This window comes from Hippopotamus amphibius, chromosome 2 (assembly GCF_030028045.1).
Source record: "Hippopotamus amphibius kiboko isolate mHipAmp2 chromosome 2, mHipAmp2.hap2, whole genome shotgun sequence".
Taxonomy (NCBI): domain Eukaryota; kingdom Metazoa; phylum Chordata; class Mammalia; order Artiodactyla; family Hippopotamidae; genus Hippopotamus; species Hippopotamus amphibius.
The window spans coordinates 216,898,945-216,916,695 of record NC_080187.1 but is presented as its reverse complement, the minus strand read 5'-3'; the positions used below and the strand labels follow the sequence as shown (position 1 = coordinate 216,916,695).

Here is a 17,751-nt window from a genome sequence, read left to right as displayed (position 1 = left end):
GCCTTTTCATTTTGTTGACTGTTTCCTTTGCTATACAGAAGCCTTTTACTCTGATGTAGTGCCACTTGTTTATTTTTGCTTTTGTTGTATTTTTGGCATCATAGCCAAAAAAAAAAAAAATCCTTGCCAGGACCAATGTCAAGGAGCTTTTTCCTTATGTTTTCTTTAGGCGTTTTATTGGTCCAGGTCTTACATTTAAGTTTTAAGTTCATTTGGAGTTAATTTTTGTGTATGGTGTAAGTTAAGGGTCCAATTTCATTCTCTTGCATGTGGCTATTCACCATTTCCCAACAACATTTACTGAATATTACCCAACAGCATTTATTGAAGAGACCACCTTTTCCTCTGTGTATTTTTGAAGTCTTGTCAAATCTTAGTTGACTATATATTTGTGGGTTTATTTCTGAGCTTTCTACTCTGTTCCACTGGGCTATGTGTCTGTTTTTATGTCAGTTTGCTGTAATCTTAATTATCTCCTTCCCTCTGCTAACTCTGAACTTTTTTCCCCCCTAGTTTCTTGGGGTATAAAGTTAAGTTGTTTGAGATCTTTCTTCCTTTTTAATGTAGGCATTTACTGCTATGAACTTCCCTCTTAGCACTGCTTTTACAGCATCCCATAAGTTTTTGTATGTTATATTTTAATTTGTCTCAAAGATACTACCTAATTTCTCTTTTAATTTCATTCTTTGATTAACTGGTTTTTCATGAATTTGTTTAATTTTCACATATTTGTAGGTTTTCCAGTTTCCCTTCTGCTATTAATTTGTACTTTCATTCCACTGTGGTCAGAAAATATACTGAGTATGGCAATCTTTCATTTGTTGACTTATTTTGTGACCTACATGTGATCTGTCCTGAAGAATGTTCCATGCATGCTTCAGAAAAATGTGTATTCTATTGCTGGTGGGTGGAATATTTTGTGTATGTGTATTAGGTCCATTCAGCCTAGTGCTGTTCAAATCCTCTGTTTACTTAATGATTTTCTTTCTAGATGTTTATCCATTACTGAAAGTGGGGTATTGAAATCTCCTACTTTTACTATGTTACTGTTATCTTCTTCCTTCAGTTCTTTCAATGGTTGCTTCTTATATTTGAGTGCTCTGATGGGTGCACATATATTTAGAATTGTTTTACCTTCCTTAAAAATTGACCTTTTATTACTATATAATGTCCTTCTTTATCTCTTCTGAGAGGTTTTGACTTCTAGTTTACTTTGATATAGGTATGGCCACCTCTGCTCTTGTTTGGTTACCATTTGCATGGATTATCTTTTTCAATTCTTTCATTTTCAGCTTATGTATGTTCTTAAATTTAAAGTGAGTATGTTGTTGACAAAAGATAGTTGGATCTTGTGTTCTGATCCATTCAGCCACTATAATGTCTTTTTGATGGAGAGTTTAATCTACTTACATTTAAAGTAATTACTGATAGAGAAGGAACTACTATTGCCATTTTGTTAATTATTTTGTGTCTTGTAGTTATTTTGTCCCTCATTCCTCTCCCGTTATCTTCCTTTGTATTGTTTATATATATATATATATATATATATACATATACACACACACACATATATATATTTAAATTTTTTATATCTTTTGTAGTAACATGCTTGGATTCCTTTCTCATTTCCTTTTGAGTATGTTCTATAGGTATTTTCTTTGTGGTTGACCTTAAGTTTACATAAAACATTTTACAGTTATAGTAATTTACTTCAAACTAACAACTTAACATAAATCACATACAAATATGCTACATTTTTACTTCTCCTCCCCAATATTTTATGTTATTGATGTCACAAAATAGATATTTTATATCATGTATTCATTAACATACTTTTATACTTATGGTTATTTCTACATTTTTGTCTTTTAATTTCCACATCAGAATGAGCAGTGATTTAACCCTCCCATACAGTATTACAGCATTCAGTATTTGTCTATATATTTATGTTTACCAGTGAGCTTTATACCTTCATATGCTTTCAAATGTTGCTATTTAGTATCTTTTTGTTCCTTCTTGAAGGACTCCCCTTAGAATTTCTTCTAAAGCAGATCTAGTAGTGGTGATGAATTTCCTTGGCTTTTGTTTATCCGGGAAAGTTTTTATTTCTCCATTTTAAAATTTTTTAATTTATTTTTATTTTTTATTTTATTTTATTTTTAAGAACTTTTATTGAGATACAGTTAACAGACAATAAACTGCACATATTTAGAGTGTACTATTTGGTATCCCAATCTCCCAATTCATTCCCCCTCAACCCTTCCCGCTTTCCCCACTTGGTGTCCATATGTTTGTTCTCTACATCTGGCTCTCTATTTCTGCCTTACAAACCAGCTGATTTGTACCATTTTTCTAGATTCCATGTATATGTGTTAACATATGATATTTGTTTTTCTCTTTCTGACTCACTTCACTCTGTATGACAGTCTCTAGGTCCATCCATGTCTCTACAAATGTCCCAGTTTCACTGCTTTTTATAGCTGAGTAATATTCCACTGTATATATGTACCATATCTTTTTTTACCCATTCGTCTGTTGGTGGACATTTAGGTCGCTTCCATGTCCTGACTATTGTAAATAGTGCTGCAATGAACACTGGAGTGCATGTGTCTTTTTGAATTATGGTGTTCTCTGGGTATATGCCCAGCAGTGGGATTGCTGGGTCATATGGTAACTCTTTTTAGTTTTGCAAGGAACCTCCATACTGTTCTCCACAGTGGCTGTATCAATTTACATTCCCACCAACAGTGCAAGAGGGTTCCCTTTCCTGCACACCCTCTCCAGCATTTACTGTTTGTAGATTTTCTGATGATGCCCATTCTCACCGGTGTGAGGTGATACCTCATGGTAGTTTGGATTTGCATTTCTCTAGTAATTAGTGATGTTGAGCACCTTTTCATGTGCCTTTTGGCCATCCGTATGTCTTCTTTGGCGAAATGCCTATTCAGGTCTTCTGCCCATTTTTTGATTGGGTTGTTTGTTTTTTTGATATTGAGCTGGATGAACTGTTTATATATTTTGGAGATTAATCCTTTGTCTGTTGATTCGTTTGCAAATATTTTCTCCCATTCTGGGGGTTGTCTTTTCGTCTTGCTTATAGTTTCCTTCGCTGTGCAGAAGCTTTGAAGTTTCATTAGGTCCCACTTATTTATTTTTGTTTTTATTTCCATTACTCTAGGGGGTGGATCAAAAAAGATCTTGCTGTTATTTATGTCAAAGAGTGTTCTTCCTATGTTTTCCTCTAGGAGTTTTATAGTGTCTGACCTTACATTTAGGTCTTTAATCCATTTTGAATTTATTTTTGTGTACAGTGTTAAAGAGTGTTCTAATTTCATTCTTTTATATGTAGCTGACCAATCTTCCCAGCACCACTTATTGAAGAGGCTGCCTTTTCTCCACTGTATATCCTTGCCTCCTTTGTTATAGATTTTTACCAAGGAGGTAAAAGACCTGTACTCAGAAAACTATAAGACACTAATGCAAGAAATCAAAGACGACACAAACAGATGGAGGGACATACCATTTTCTTGGATTGGAAGAATCAACATTGTGAAAATGACTATACTACTGAAAGCAATTTACAGATTCAATGCAATCCCGATCAAATTACCAATGACATTTTTCTCAGAAGTAGAACAAGAAATTTTAAGATTTGTATGGAAACACAAAAGACCCCGAATAGCCAAAGGAATCTTGAGAAGGAAAGACAGAGTTGGTGGAATCAGGCTTCCTGACTTCAGGCTCTACTACAAGGCTACAGTGATCAAGACAGCATGGTACTGGCACAAAAACAGAAACATAGATCAATGGAACAGGATAGAAAGCCCAGAGATAAACTATGGTCAACTAATCTATTTCTCCATTTTTGAAGGCTAGTTTTGCTGGATATACTGTTCTTGGTTGGCGTTTTTTTTCTTTTAGCATTTTGATTATAACGTTCCACTCCCTTCTGGCCTGTAGGGTTTCTGTAGGGTTTCAAAATTCTGTCTTTGACTTTTGATAAGTTGACTATAATGTGTCTCTGTGAGATTTCTTTAGGTTCATCAAAGTTACGATATGTTGGACTTCTTGAATTTGGATTCCCTTTCCTTCACTAGATTGGGAAATTTTAGGCCATTATTTATTTAAATAAGCTTTCTGCCCCATTCTCTCTTTCTCTCTCTCTTTCCTTTTGGGACTACAATAATACATATATTGGTCTACTTTACAGTACAGCATAAGTCCCTTAGGCTTTTTTCATTCTTTTTTCTTTTTATTCCTGACTGGATAATTTCAAATGACCTATCTTTTAGTTTGATGTTGCTTTCTTCTGTTTGATCAAGACTGATCTTGAATTCCTCTAATTTTTTCAGTTCAGTCATTGCATTCTTCAGCTCCAAAACTTCTGTTTGCTTCTTTTTATATTTTCTATCGCTTTGTTATTTTCATTTTGCTCTTATATCATTTTCTTGAGTTCACAGAACATCTTTATGATGATTATTTTTATTTTTTTGTCAGGTAATTCATATACCTGTTTCTTTAGGGTAGGTTTTTGAAGATTTATGTTGTTCTTTGTATGGGCCATGTTTCCCTTTTTCTTTGTGTGTCTTGTAACTTTGTGTTGGGATCTGCACCTCTGAAAAAAAACAGGCACCACTTTTACACTGTACATTCTGGCTTTGTAAAGGGGAAGACACCAATCACCTTGACTCAGGAATTAAAGGTTCTCTGAAACTTTTTTGTAGGGGATAGGACTTCTCTGGGCCTGTGTGTGCAATTTCTCAATTAGAAAGGCTTGCTGGTTTCTTTTTCAGGAGATCATAATCTCTTGCTCCCTCTGGTGACTGTCTGCAGCACTGCAAGCTCCCTGGTTCTCAGCAGCAAGCTGTCCTGCTTTCTCTTGTTCTCAGGGGCTGCCAGGCATCCAAAGCATGCCACCTCCCTGTCAGTGCCATGAGTCAGGTGAGACAGATACGAGTCCCTTGGGCAGCCCTCCAAAAAGCCAGAATGCCAAACTCACACTCAACTCCTCACCCTCCTGAAGGGGAGAGCCCATGAGGTGGGGTATTATCTTCCAGTGTTGAGCTGTGCCAACTTGAGAGAGGGCGATTGTGAGTAAAGCAAAATGGTTCTTCTTACCCACATCAGCGTGGCTTTAAGACTTCTTGGGGTATTGCAATATCTTAAATGTTTCCCAGAGGTCTCATAATGGTGTTTTGGTGTGTATATAGTTGTTAAGTGTCTCTGTGGGGAATGAGAACTGGGACTTCCTATTTTGCCAGTGTGCTCTTTTTTGGTGGTCTTTTTATGCCTTCTAATGTGCATATCTAGTCTCCTCAAGGAGAAATTTTGAAAACTGGAGGCCTACTTTTCTATGCACTGAAATGATTTAGGCACAGAGAAGATTCTTTTTTTTTTTTTTAATTTTTATTTATTTATTTATTTTTGGCTACATCAGGTCTTAGTTGCGGCATGTGGGATCTTTGTTGGGGCATGCAGGACCTTTCTTTGCAGCACACAGGCTTCTCTCTAGTTGTGGTGTGTGGGTTTTCTCTTCTCTAGTTGTGGCATGCAGGCTCCAGGGCGCATGGGCTCGCAGTTGTGTCACGCAGGTTCCAGAGCATGTGGGCTCTGTAGTTTGCAGCATGCAGGCTCTCTAGTTGAGGTGCTCTGTAGTTGTGGCATGTGGGTTTAGTTGCCCCGCAGATGTGGGATCTTAGTTCCCTGACCAGGGATCAAACCCGCATCCCCTACATTAAAGGTGGATTCTTTACCACTGGTCCACTCGGGAAGTCCCACAGAGAAGACTCTTAACAATTATTTATGAATGAAGGAAGAAATCTGCTTTAACATATTTTAAAGTTTTCATACTTCTTGGAAGATAATACATCTCTGTAAGCCTTCATCCTAGATCATGCTTGTCTAAATGTACTGTTTTTACAGAGCTCCGAATAAATTCCTCAAGACCTTACCCTAAAAATCCTCCTTTGAATCTACACTGCAAGAAGAAGCACATACTTTTACAGTGCCACATATGCTAATTTAGCTTTTGTAAAAATCATAGTCCAGAACTGTAGAATTTCCACCCTTCCTCAAGGCATGAGCAAATCCAATTTCTTCCTGAGAGCTTCTCCAATGCTCAAGTTAGAACTCACTCATTCATTCATCAAATATTTAATAAGCACCTCTTATGTGCCAGGTACTCTTTTAGGTTGTGTGGGTTACTCTGTAGCTCAGATTATGTTACAGAACTTCGTATAGCTTTTCTTTAATATTAACGTACGCAAGTTCCTTCCTCAACTGTGGGCTTCTAGAGTGAAGGAACTGTGTCCATTTCACCTCTGTAACCCTGGCATCTGTACAATGCTTTGCACATAATTGAGATGAAATACAAGAGTGCTAAAACAAACTCCAAACAACTAAATTGGGGGGAAAAAAAGTCTTCTAAACCATCTCAGTTTGCTGAAGAACCAGAAAGGCTCAAGGGCCCTATAATCAGGTGTCATATAAATTCGACCAGATCTCAATTAATTAGCTTCTTTTATGCTTCTTTCTAATCCTTCTGGAAACTGTATTGATGACTGTTTTTTCCACCCTTTACCTAAAGGGTACCAATAGGTTAGTGATCCATATTTCAGTTACATGTGTATCAAAACAAGTCAGCAATAAAAATGGAAATGCACCCAAGTGATTTCCAGAAATGTAAAAATCACCACCACCAGCCACTACCACCTTCCACCTCCCCAACTTAGCAAACATATCCTCCTCTCCCAACGATCACAAACTCAATCACAGCAGTATTAGAGTTGACAGCTAGAGAATAAAAAGCCAAAAGGAACTGCAAAAACCAGGAAGTGCCACGTATAAGGAGGGATAAAATGTGTTTGACAAACTAACGTCCCAGGATTCCAGTTCTAAACTGAATGAAATAAACAGAGAATGTGGTGAAATCCATTGGTTGGGAGATTAAAAGCTTTCCGAGTGTCAAGAAACCTTGAGGTCACAAGTAAAGGAATATTATTTAAAGGAAATTGGGGCTTTCAAAATAGAGGGGGAGGATCAAGCTACTTACAAGCTCCTGGCACATGGTAGGCACTTAGTAAATGAAAGCTATTATGAGGAGCTAAGGTCTAGCTCAAATGTCCCTCCTTTGTGATGTCCCAGGCAGAGGCTACTGAACTCCTTCCTCTGTGCTCCCCCATACCATGCACAGGTTGCTAGCACACCATTTTTATAAGCAATTTACGTATCTGTTCCCACTCCTAAGCAGGAATTTCCTGGACTGTTGGGATCATATCCTATGCATCTCTGAAAATGGAACTAGTAGGTGCTTGTAATTATTAAGGGAGAGAATAAACAAACTACCTCATATGATAGGAACAGGTTTTGAGCAGAAAAGAATGAAGAGCTTGGATGGAAGATCTCGTCTATAAGTCTTCTTGCTCATTCCTTCACATTTCAAACACCATTCTTTTTTGTTACTTGTTCTGTTCAAAGTACATTTACAATATGTATCCTCTTCCATTACCAATATAGAATAGATTTCTCAGAGTAAATTATTCCAATGATGCAGCATGGAACAGTGGGAGAGCATGGGGTTTGGTTTTTTATTTTTCACTTCTTATTTTGAAATAATTTTAAATTGCTAATGGAGGAACAGAAATTATATACTTTGACCAGGACACGTAACAAAAGAGAATCGTTTTGAAATGTGAAGGAATAAGCAAGAAGACTTAGAAAGAGGATATGTTGTAAAAATAGTAGAGTTCCCTTCATCTAGTATCCCTGCTGTTAACATCTTACAAAACCACAGTGTAATTACTAAAAGCAAGAAATTAACACTGAGCCAGTAAAATTAACTATTCTACAGACCTTATGTGAATTTTCAAGTTTTCTCACTAACATTCTTTTTCTGGACCAGGATCCCACATTACATTAATGGTCAGATCTCCTTACTTTACTTCAATCTGTAGCAATTCTCCAACCTGTCCTTTTCTTTCATGACACTGATACTTCTGAAAAGCATAAGTCAATTTTTGTGTAGAATGTCCCTCAATTTGGGTTTGACAGACCTAGGTAGGACTCTTGACTCTGTGACTTACTCTCTATGTAGCCTTGGGCAAGCCAACCTGTGACTCAATTTTCCTCATCTGTAAAATGGTATAATAACACTGACTTTCTGTTTTAAAAATTAAATGAGGCAATATATGTTAAAATACCTGAACATAAGGCCACAAAACAAATGCTAAGTCTTTTCTCCTTGTCCCTGCCTTTCAACTATTTCTGATAGAACTTTTTAAAAGATTATTTATTTATTTATTTTATTCTTGGCTACACTGGGTCTTTGTTGCTGCGTGTGGGCTTTCTCTTGTTGTGGTGATCAGGCGCTACTCTTCGTTGCGATGAACGGGCTTCTCATTGTGGTGGCTTCTCTTGTTGCAGAGCACAGTTTCAGCAGTTGTGGCACATGGGCTTAGTTGCTCCACGGCATGTGGGATCTTCCCAGACCAGGGATTGAGCCCATGTTCCCTGCATTGGCAGGCAGATTCTTAACACTGCGCCACCAGGGAAGTCCCATCTGATAGAATTTTTTGCTAAAATGTGTAACCTGTGTTTCAATGCCTTTTTTTATAGGTAAAATCATATATAACAGCCCTCAAATGATGACTCAGTGTTATCACTATAAATAGTTGTTACTGCACTATGTAACAGTTCCAGGCCTGTGTTTTTGTTCTCTCTCATTGCGGTCCCTTCTCACTGTCAGCATTCCTACGTGTAAGGGCCTCATCATTTCCTTTCTGATTTTCAGCTTGAAACATATGGGGTTCCATTTATTTACTTATATATTCATCAACAACGTACTAAAGCTACTGTGTCAGGCCCTATATTAGGATCTTGGAGAAAGTGAGAAATTACCTCCTGTCCTTGATTTTATGGCTAGATGGGAAGTGGACAAGTAAACAGTTAATTACAATTCAATGTGATTAATTCTATGAATGACATAATGCCCAGGAACATATAAGAAGAACACCTAACATGGACTTGGGGAAAGAGTCAGGTTGGGGAAGGTTTCATGAAGAAGATGCCATTATGTCTCAGTAAAGGTCTTCAGAATGTGTAGAAATTAACCAGATGAAGAAGGAAAGAGAGCAAAAGGCACACAGTTTAGGAAGAGCTATTAGAACTACGTGCTGAGTAAAAGTAAATCGGTTCTGAAAAATAAATCTCCTGTGTTATAAACTTGCAGCTTGAGAGTGATTTTGTGCCAATACCTCAGGGGCTCAGAAACTTCATCAGGAAATTTCTGGCTCCACGGCTGTGTTCTGGAGACTGCAGTTGACAGACCTAAACCTCTGGATATTATACTGAGCTTACCTCTTTCAACATCTGTGAACTGAAGTAAAATTTAAGGCTACAATCGGCTGCTTGTTCCCATTTCAAAAGTATAACAGGTTTGCCCCTTTCTGACAGAGGAGTTTCTTGCTTCAAAAAAAAACACATCAGTGGCCATCAAAAAGTCCTTTTTAAATTGACCCTCTTAACTGAGCTGGCAAGAGAGGTTTTGAGATTCTCCCAGCTTACTTCCCCTCTACAGCATTCATTCCTATGGCCTCAGAGGTTCGGCTTTGAGCTTAACTCATTCCAGAGCCCTAGTCTAACCATGTAAATTTGTGATCTTGGCAGGTGCTGCTAGTACATTAGCCGTCAAATACTTGAATTTAGGAGAATGCCATATAAGATTTTCAAATTAAGAGATTTTTCTGCCAGTTCCTATTTTACTCTCCCAATCATCTTCACTTCTTTTTTTCCCCACTCTGGAGAGTAAATAAGCTGAATTCCTTTAGTTTTCTCCACAGGGGATATTTCTCAAATCTTAACTGCTTCCAACTCAAAGCAATAATATTACATACCGTCAACTGGTGTATAAGGAGGTCCATTAAGAAGGTAATCTTGTTACTAAACAGAACATCAGTGCAGTTTTCTGAACAGTTATTGCAGGTGAGGTTGTAAACATTGATTGCATTGCAGAGAGACCTAATAGAAGGAGAAAAACACCATTTATAAAACCTGTGCAGCTCTTCTCTAAATAACTTAAAATACATAAAATGAATGGTATAAAAGCAACAGACATGGGATAGAAGTCACTCTAAAAAAACCAAGCCGAATATTACTAGGTGCAGGGTCCACCAGCTATATATAAAAGCTTATAATTTTTATCCACAGCCCAGTGCTCATTAGTAACTATTGCCTCTTATTTATTTCTTAGTTGCAGCAGCAGGCAATGGAAATGTACTTACCAGTCTACTGACAATGTCTTAATAATGTAAGATTAGATATTACCCAGGAATTTTGGGGCCTAGAACTTTTTGAATAATACCCAGAAAAAGGGTCTGCCAAAGCTCCTGTAGTCAGATGTCCTGGTCGACAAGGGCAGATGATGGAAGAAGGGAGAACACACAAGGAGAAACTAGAGGCTTTCCCTGTGAGACAAGAACTGCAGAGTTCTGGGGAGTGAGCGCCACACCCGCTCAGAGACTGTACGGACCCACCTAGAGTGCCTCAGCAGGGGATGGCCTAGAGAGTAAAACAGTCTAAGGCCAAACCCATCACAGAAATGTTTTTTTTTTTTTTTTTCTTAAGGATTAAAAAATTATATGCCATTGTTGAAAGAAACATTTGGAGCAACAAACTCAATGGGCATTCTTCTGAGTGCTTTGAAATCCGTGATTAACCTGCATTGCTTGGGTGATCAATGTTGATTCTGGCCTAACTAAACTTCCTGCTTAAGTCCTACGTATGAATGTTCCGATTTAGTCCCTTACAACCAACGCTCTAGAACAACAATTCTTTAAGTGTGAACCATGCACCAGCAGCATCAATATCACCTGGGAACTTTCAGAAATGCAAATTCTTAGGCTCCACCCCAGATATACTAAATACTAGAAACTTCGGGGGCAGACTATACCCAGCAATTTGTTTCTTACCTACAAGACTGAGATAATAATACCTAAGCTTCACATGGTTATCATGAGAATTAAATGAGATAATAGATGTAAAGTATTATACATAGGACAGTACCTGGCACATGGTTAAATAGTTAATAATGATAGCCTTTGTTAGGGTTATTAATCTTTTTAAAAAATTTTTTTTAATTTAATTTTTATTTTTTAAAGAACTTTTATTGAGATACAGTTAACAGACAATAAACTGCACATATTTAGAGTGTACTATTTGGTATCCCAATCTCCCAATTCATTCCCTCCCACCCTCCCCGCTTTCCCCACTTGGTGTCCATATGTTTGTTCTCTACATCTGGCTCTCTATTTCTGCCTTGCAAACCAGCTGATTTGTACCATTTTTCTAGATTCCACATATATGTGTTAACATACGATATTTGTTTTTCTCTTTCTGACTCAGTCCACTCTGTGACAGTCTCTAGGTCCATCCATGTCTCTACAAATGTCCCAGTTTCACTGCTTTTTACAGCTGAGTAATATTCCATTGTATATATGTACCACATCTTTTTTTACCCATTCATCTGTTGGTGGACATTTAGGTCGCTTCCATGTCCTGACTACTGTAAATAGTGCTGCAATGAACACTGGAGTGCATGTGTCTTTTTGAATTATGGTGTTCTCTGGGTATATGCCCAGCAGTGGGATTGCTGGGTCAAATGGTAACTCTATTTTTAGTTTTGCAAGGAACCTCCATACTGTTCTCCACAGTGGCTGTATCAGTTTACATTCCCACCAACAGTGCAAGAGGGTTCCCTTTCCTGCACACCCTCTCCAGCATTTACTGTTTGTAGATTTTCTGATGATGCCCATTCTCACCGGTGAGATGATACCTCATGGTAGTTTGGATTTGCATTTCTCTAGTAATTAGTGATGTTGAGCACCTTTTCATGTGCCTTTTGGCCATCCGTATGTCTTCTTTGGCGAAATGCCTATTCAGGTCTTCTGCCCATTTTTTGATTGGGTTGTTTGTTTTTTTGATATTGAGCTGGATGAACTGTTTATATATTTTGGAGATTAATCCTTTGTCTGTTGATTCGTTTGCAAATATTTTTTCCCATTCTGGGGGTTGTCTTTTCATCTTGCTTACAGTTTCCTTCGCTGTGCAGAAGCTTTGAAGTTTCATTAGGTCCCACTTATTTATTTTTGTTTTTATTTCCATTACTCTAGGGGGTGGATCAAAAAAGATCTTGCTGTTATTTATGTCAAAGAGTGTTCTTCCTATGTTTTCCTCTAGGAGTTTTATAGTGTCTGACCTTACATTTAGGTCTTTAATCCATTTTGAGTTTATTTTTGTGTACGGTGTTAAGGAATGTTCTAATTTCATTCTTTTACATGTAGCTGTCCAGTTTTCCCAGCATAGGGTTATTAATCTTATTATTGTTGTTATGAATAAGGCACAAATAAAACACTAAAGAATCAAATCAAATTAAAGCATGCTATAGAAGCTATTATTTCTAGGATAGTAAAGCACAGTGCTTCCCAAATTTTTTTATGGTATACTGGCATGAACAAGGCAAGGACTCTTAGTTGAAGGGAGCCAGGAGGAGGCTCACCTCAGGCTGACTTAATCCCTAAGGACTGTATAGGAAAACTTGGCCTACATGTAACTCATTTATGACACATTGGCTGGAGGCTCTACCTAACAAATTCTCCACAAATGCAAATCAGCATTACAGCATTTATTAGATAATATGTTTAGATTTTGCAAGAATGCTTTTCTTTTTAATTTAAAAAATAACATGTATTTGTGATTATAAAAATAATTTAAAATATAATTGTAATAAATTTGGGAAGGAGAGGCACAAATAAACAGGAAAAAGCTATCAAGAGGTGATTTGGTATTTGTACTACCAGTTTTTTCTTCTTACAAATATTCACTTAGTCAACATGTGTATAATGAATATTTCTCCATGAAATTTAATATTCTTCTATAACACTGGTCTTCAATTTTTTAAAAAAGCAGCAGAGTGCTTTCTTACTCAGAAGCTTAAAAGCTAACAAAATCTTTTTCAGAAGCTTAAACCAAAGAACAGATAAAATCAGAGCTGCTGTGACAGAAGCAGATGTGGGGGACCCAGGGCCCTATCCTGTTTTCCTCTCAAAGAGCCTTGAAGGGTTCCTCAGAGACCTGGGGTATGTTCCCTTGGAGTACAATAAAAACTACTGAGCTTTAATACAAATAAAATTTAACTTGGTAAATTCTGAATAGGAATGATGACCCTAGTATTGGGATGGCCAAAAAGTTTGTTCATTTTCTTTCCATAAGATGGCTCTAGTAGCACTTAGTTGTCTTTAACTTCATTCAAAACAATTTTGTTAGAGTGTATGTGACAGCGGTCATAGCAGCGTGCATGTAAAAAAAGACACCAAAATTAGTGAATTTTTGTGTAGCCATTTTAATATTGAAGATGGAAGAAAAAAAAAAGCAACATTTTCAGCATATCATGCTTTATTATTTCAAGAAAGGTAAAAACACAACTGCAATGCAAAAAAAGATTTGTGCAGTGTACGGAGAAGGTGCTGTGACTGATCGAACATGTCAAAAGTGGTTTGCGAAGTTTCGTGCTGGAGATTTCTCATTGGACGATGCTCCAAGGTCAGGTAGAGCAGTTGAAGTTGACAGCGATCAAATCGAGACATTCACTGAGAATAATCAATGTTATACCACATGGGAGACAGCCGACATACTCAAAATATCCAAATCAAGCGTTGAAAATCATTTGCACCAGCTCGGTTATGTTCATTGCTGTGATGTTTGGGTTCCACATAAGTTAAGTGAAAAAAACCTTCTTGATCGTATTTCCACACGTGATTCTCTATTTAAATGTAAGGAAAAGGTTCTATTTTTAAAACAAATTGTGATGGGTGATGAAAAGCAGATACTGTACAATGATGTGACATGGAAGAGCTCATGGGGCAAGCAAAATGAACCACCACCAACCACACCGAAGGCCGGTCTTTATCCAAAGAAGGTGATGTGTATATGGTGGGATTGGAAGGGAGTCCTTTATTATGAGCTCCTTTCGGAAAACTAAATGATTAATTCCAACAGGTACTGCTCCCATTTAGACCAACTGGAAGTGGCACTTGATGAAAAGCGTCCAGAATTAGTCAACAGAAAACACATAATCTTCCATCAGGATAAGGTAAGACCACATGCGTTTCTTTGATGACCAGGCAAAAACTGTTACAGCTTGGCTGGAAAATTCTGATTCATCCACTGTAATCACCAGACATTGCACCTTTGGGTTTCCATTTATTTAATGGAATGGAAAAAATGAATGAAAAAAAGTTCAATTCCCTGGAAGACGGTAAAAGGCACCTGGAACAGTTCTTTGCTCAAAAAGATAAAAAGTTTTGGGAAGATGGAATTATTAAGTTGCTTGAAAAATGGCAAAAGGTAGTGGAACAAAAGGGCAAATACGTTGTTCAATAAAGTTCTCGGTGAAAACGAAAAATGTGTCTTTTATTTTTACTTAAAAACTGAAGGCACTTTTTGGCCCACTCAATACAACACACACACACACACAAACATAGGTGAAAAGTATCTCCCTCTTACTCATGTCCCTCAGCCACTCAATTCCCTACCTTAGAAATCACTATGATTACTAGTTTACATACCCTTCCAGAATTAGTCTGTGCATATGCTGGAGTTCTTTCCTCCTACACAAATAGTATCATACAAGATTTGGAGGGTGAAGTAAGGCAAGGCCACCTTCCCGTGCTATTGGCTGTTGCCGTCATCAAGCAATGTTTGGAAATGTGAGGCTTGCCTGTAGTAACATTCAGGTTTCAGTTTCCAGATTCTGCATGTCAAGAACCAGTTGGGTAACTTGTACTACTTGATTTGATTTCCTAACCTCTGATCTGCAGCCTCAACTACCCATTCTGTGGTTTCCTGGGTGTGAGAGAAAGTTGTGTGTGGCATTAGCTTCTTATTTCCTTCCTAACTTGTGTTTTGTCTCACAGGGAGCAGTGCCCCCAGTGGATATGTTTGGTATTGTTTTGGAGTCAATCAAGAGGTCTGCAACTTTTTCAAACAATTCTGTAAACATAAATTTCTTATTTTAAGTTCCTTTTCTGATTAAAATACTTAAATTGAGAAATACTGTAGATTTTAAAAGATGGAACAGTGTCTTCCAATGTATATAAAATTTTACTTCAATCAATCCCTCACTATTGTGTCCAATTTTCAATGTTAAAAATAAATGCTGTTTTAATATTCAGAGTTCTTAGTTATAAGCCACAGGAAGAAAGCTCTGGTTGATTTAAACAGAAAGGAAATTAATTGACAGGCTATTGGGTATATCACAGGATTTAGAAAACACATGCATAGAAGTTACACTGCCTGACCAATATCTAAATCAAATACCACCAAACTGATCTGCTAAAAAACCAAACAAACCACTGCGCACCATATGCCACAGCTTGAACTCACACTATGACTTTGGACACCAGATGCAGCTGCCTCCAACTGTCAAAAGAGTAGTCCATGCTTCTTACTTCATTAGCCTCAGAATAAAAGTCTGGAGTGGGTATGATGGGTCGTGAAGCCTAGGTCACAAGTCTATATCCCAGACACAAGGAATACTGGGAAGCAAATACATGGCATCCTCATGCTCGACAGCAGGAGGGCCACAAACATAAGATGTGCTCAACAGCATGACCCATATTCACAACAGCTGTACTGAACAAATCCCTTCGCTTCCTTAGGATAAATTTTCAGTAATGATAACTTGGGTCAGAGGATACGAACATTTGAAGATTTTTGATAGACACTGCAAAATTTAAACTGCTGTCCAGAAAAAAGTATTTTAAACTAATTTATACTCCCAGAAAAAGAGTTTCCCAATGTTTTTACCAACACCGGATATTTCATTTTAAAAAACTGTTACTGATGTGACAGCTAAAAATGGAATTTTTAAAGGTTGCATTTCTTTTATTACTAGTGTGATGAAAGACTTTTTCACATGCTTATTGGCAATGTATATTTATATTTTCTTGAATTATCACTATGAACCTTTTACCCATTTTTCTTTTGGGGGGGTTTGTCTTTTTCTTATTGATTTATAAGCCCCTTTACCGATAATAAAGATATTCACCTTTTATCATCACACGTAGCAAATAAATTTTCCAGGCTGTTGCTTATCTAAATTTTTTGTTTTTGTCATACAGAATGTTTTCATTTTTATTTGATAAAATCTGTCAAACTTTCCCTGTAGAACATCTGGGTATTGTGTCAGACTTAGAAGGACCTTCCCAATTCAAGATTATAAAAACATTCTTTTAAATTTACTTCTGGTATTTTCATAGATTTTACATTTAAATACAAGATATGAAATTGACTGCGGGATAAGGTATAAGGTAGGTAGCCACTTACACTTATCTTTTTGTTAATTATTCTTATCCTCTATTTTAAAATTTTTATTGGAGGTTCTTATCTTTTTCTTAATGATTTATAAGGATTCTCTCATTATAAATATAACGAAGGGTTAATACATGTCGTTAATATTTTTTCTAGTTTACCTACTGCCATTAATTTTGCTCATTATTTTGAAGGCATTTTTTTATGTACTGAAGGTAAACAATTTTATGTAGTCAAACAATTTTTTCTTTGTGATTTATTTTTTCTTCCTTTCCTTGCATCCTTTAAAAAGTTATTCTTCACTATAAGATGAGGTAACTACATGTTTGAATCTAGCCATTTGTATTTATTTTTCTTTAATCATCACTGTATGTGGTAATTCTATGGTTTTATAATTTACTATCGAATCATTTAAAATTTATTTTGGTGTGTGGTGTGAGGCAGAAGCCTAAATTTACACCCCCTCCCTCCGAGATTACTGAATAATTCACCTTTTCTCTTTGAAATGCCACCTTTACTATAACTATATACACAGGATATATTCCCTGCTTTCCTAGTCTAGTTGCTAATTTTGTTCAGTATTGTGCCAACATCACATCGTTTTGTGTATTATAACTTTATAGGGGGACTAACATATGCAGCTATAGATCCCCCAAGGCTTAAAAAAAATGATGGTACTATATTTACAAAGACATGTGGAACTTATAGTTCTATAATTGTATCCTCTTTTCCCTTTGGTTTTGATATATAATTTTTATAGTCTTGATTTCTAATCCCTTTTTTCTGTCTTATGCAGTGAAATCCCTACAAGTTGTCTAAAATCTTTTCTGGAATATCGTAAGGCATAAATAAACATAAACATGAAAAAGCAAACAGCACATGGTATGGGAATTTGTCCTAATGCCCTTTGTGCTTTACATTAAAGAAACTGCATTTACTAGTAAAGTGTGGAATGTGCATTTATATAATCTTATACTCACAAAACCCTCCCAAGAAACTTCCACAAAGAAACTACTTTCTGATGGGGGGTGGGTACCAAAAATCTCAGGGTCAGGAAAAACTTGTCCACTTAGTAGAACTTGTTTGAAAGACAACCTCTATTTGAAGAGCACCTGTCTTAGAAAGATCACTTCTTTGAACCTAGCTTGGGTGGTCTGCCCAAGCAGCTTTCCTTGTAATTTAAAACTCAAACGACTGGAAGCACTTTTTAACATCAAATAGAAAGCCCCACATTTTAAAAGTATCTTCTGAGAAGACAGTAAAATCTTACTGTCCATTCTGTCAAAAGTACACTGTGATTGGGTTGAGATAAAGGCTTTCTGCCCCAAATAATCACGAATACATGAGTGAATCTTGTGTCAGTAAGTCTTCTCACTGAAAATGTTTCCT

General features: G+C 36.8%; 1 protein-coding gene across 9 annotated transcripts in view; it reads right to left on the bottom strand.

Moving 5' to 3' along the window:
• SCAPER (S-phase cyclin A associated protein in the ER) overlaps window positions 1-17,751 on the bottom strand; it is a 445,755-nt gene that overhangs the window by 110,351 nt on the left and 317,653 nt on the right. For all 9 annotated transcript variants that reach the window (XM_057723485.1, XM_057723488.1, XM_057723489.1 and 6 more), the window contains one exon: window positions 9,891-10,014. In XM_057723485.1, the coding sequence (XP_057579468.1) occupies window positions 9,891-10,014 (124 nt within the window). The remainder of the gene's footprint in view (window positions 1-9,890; window positions 10,015-17,751) is intronic.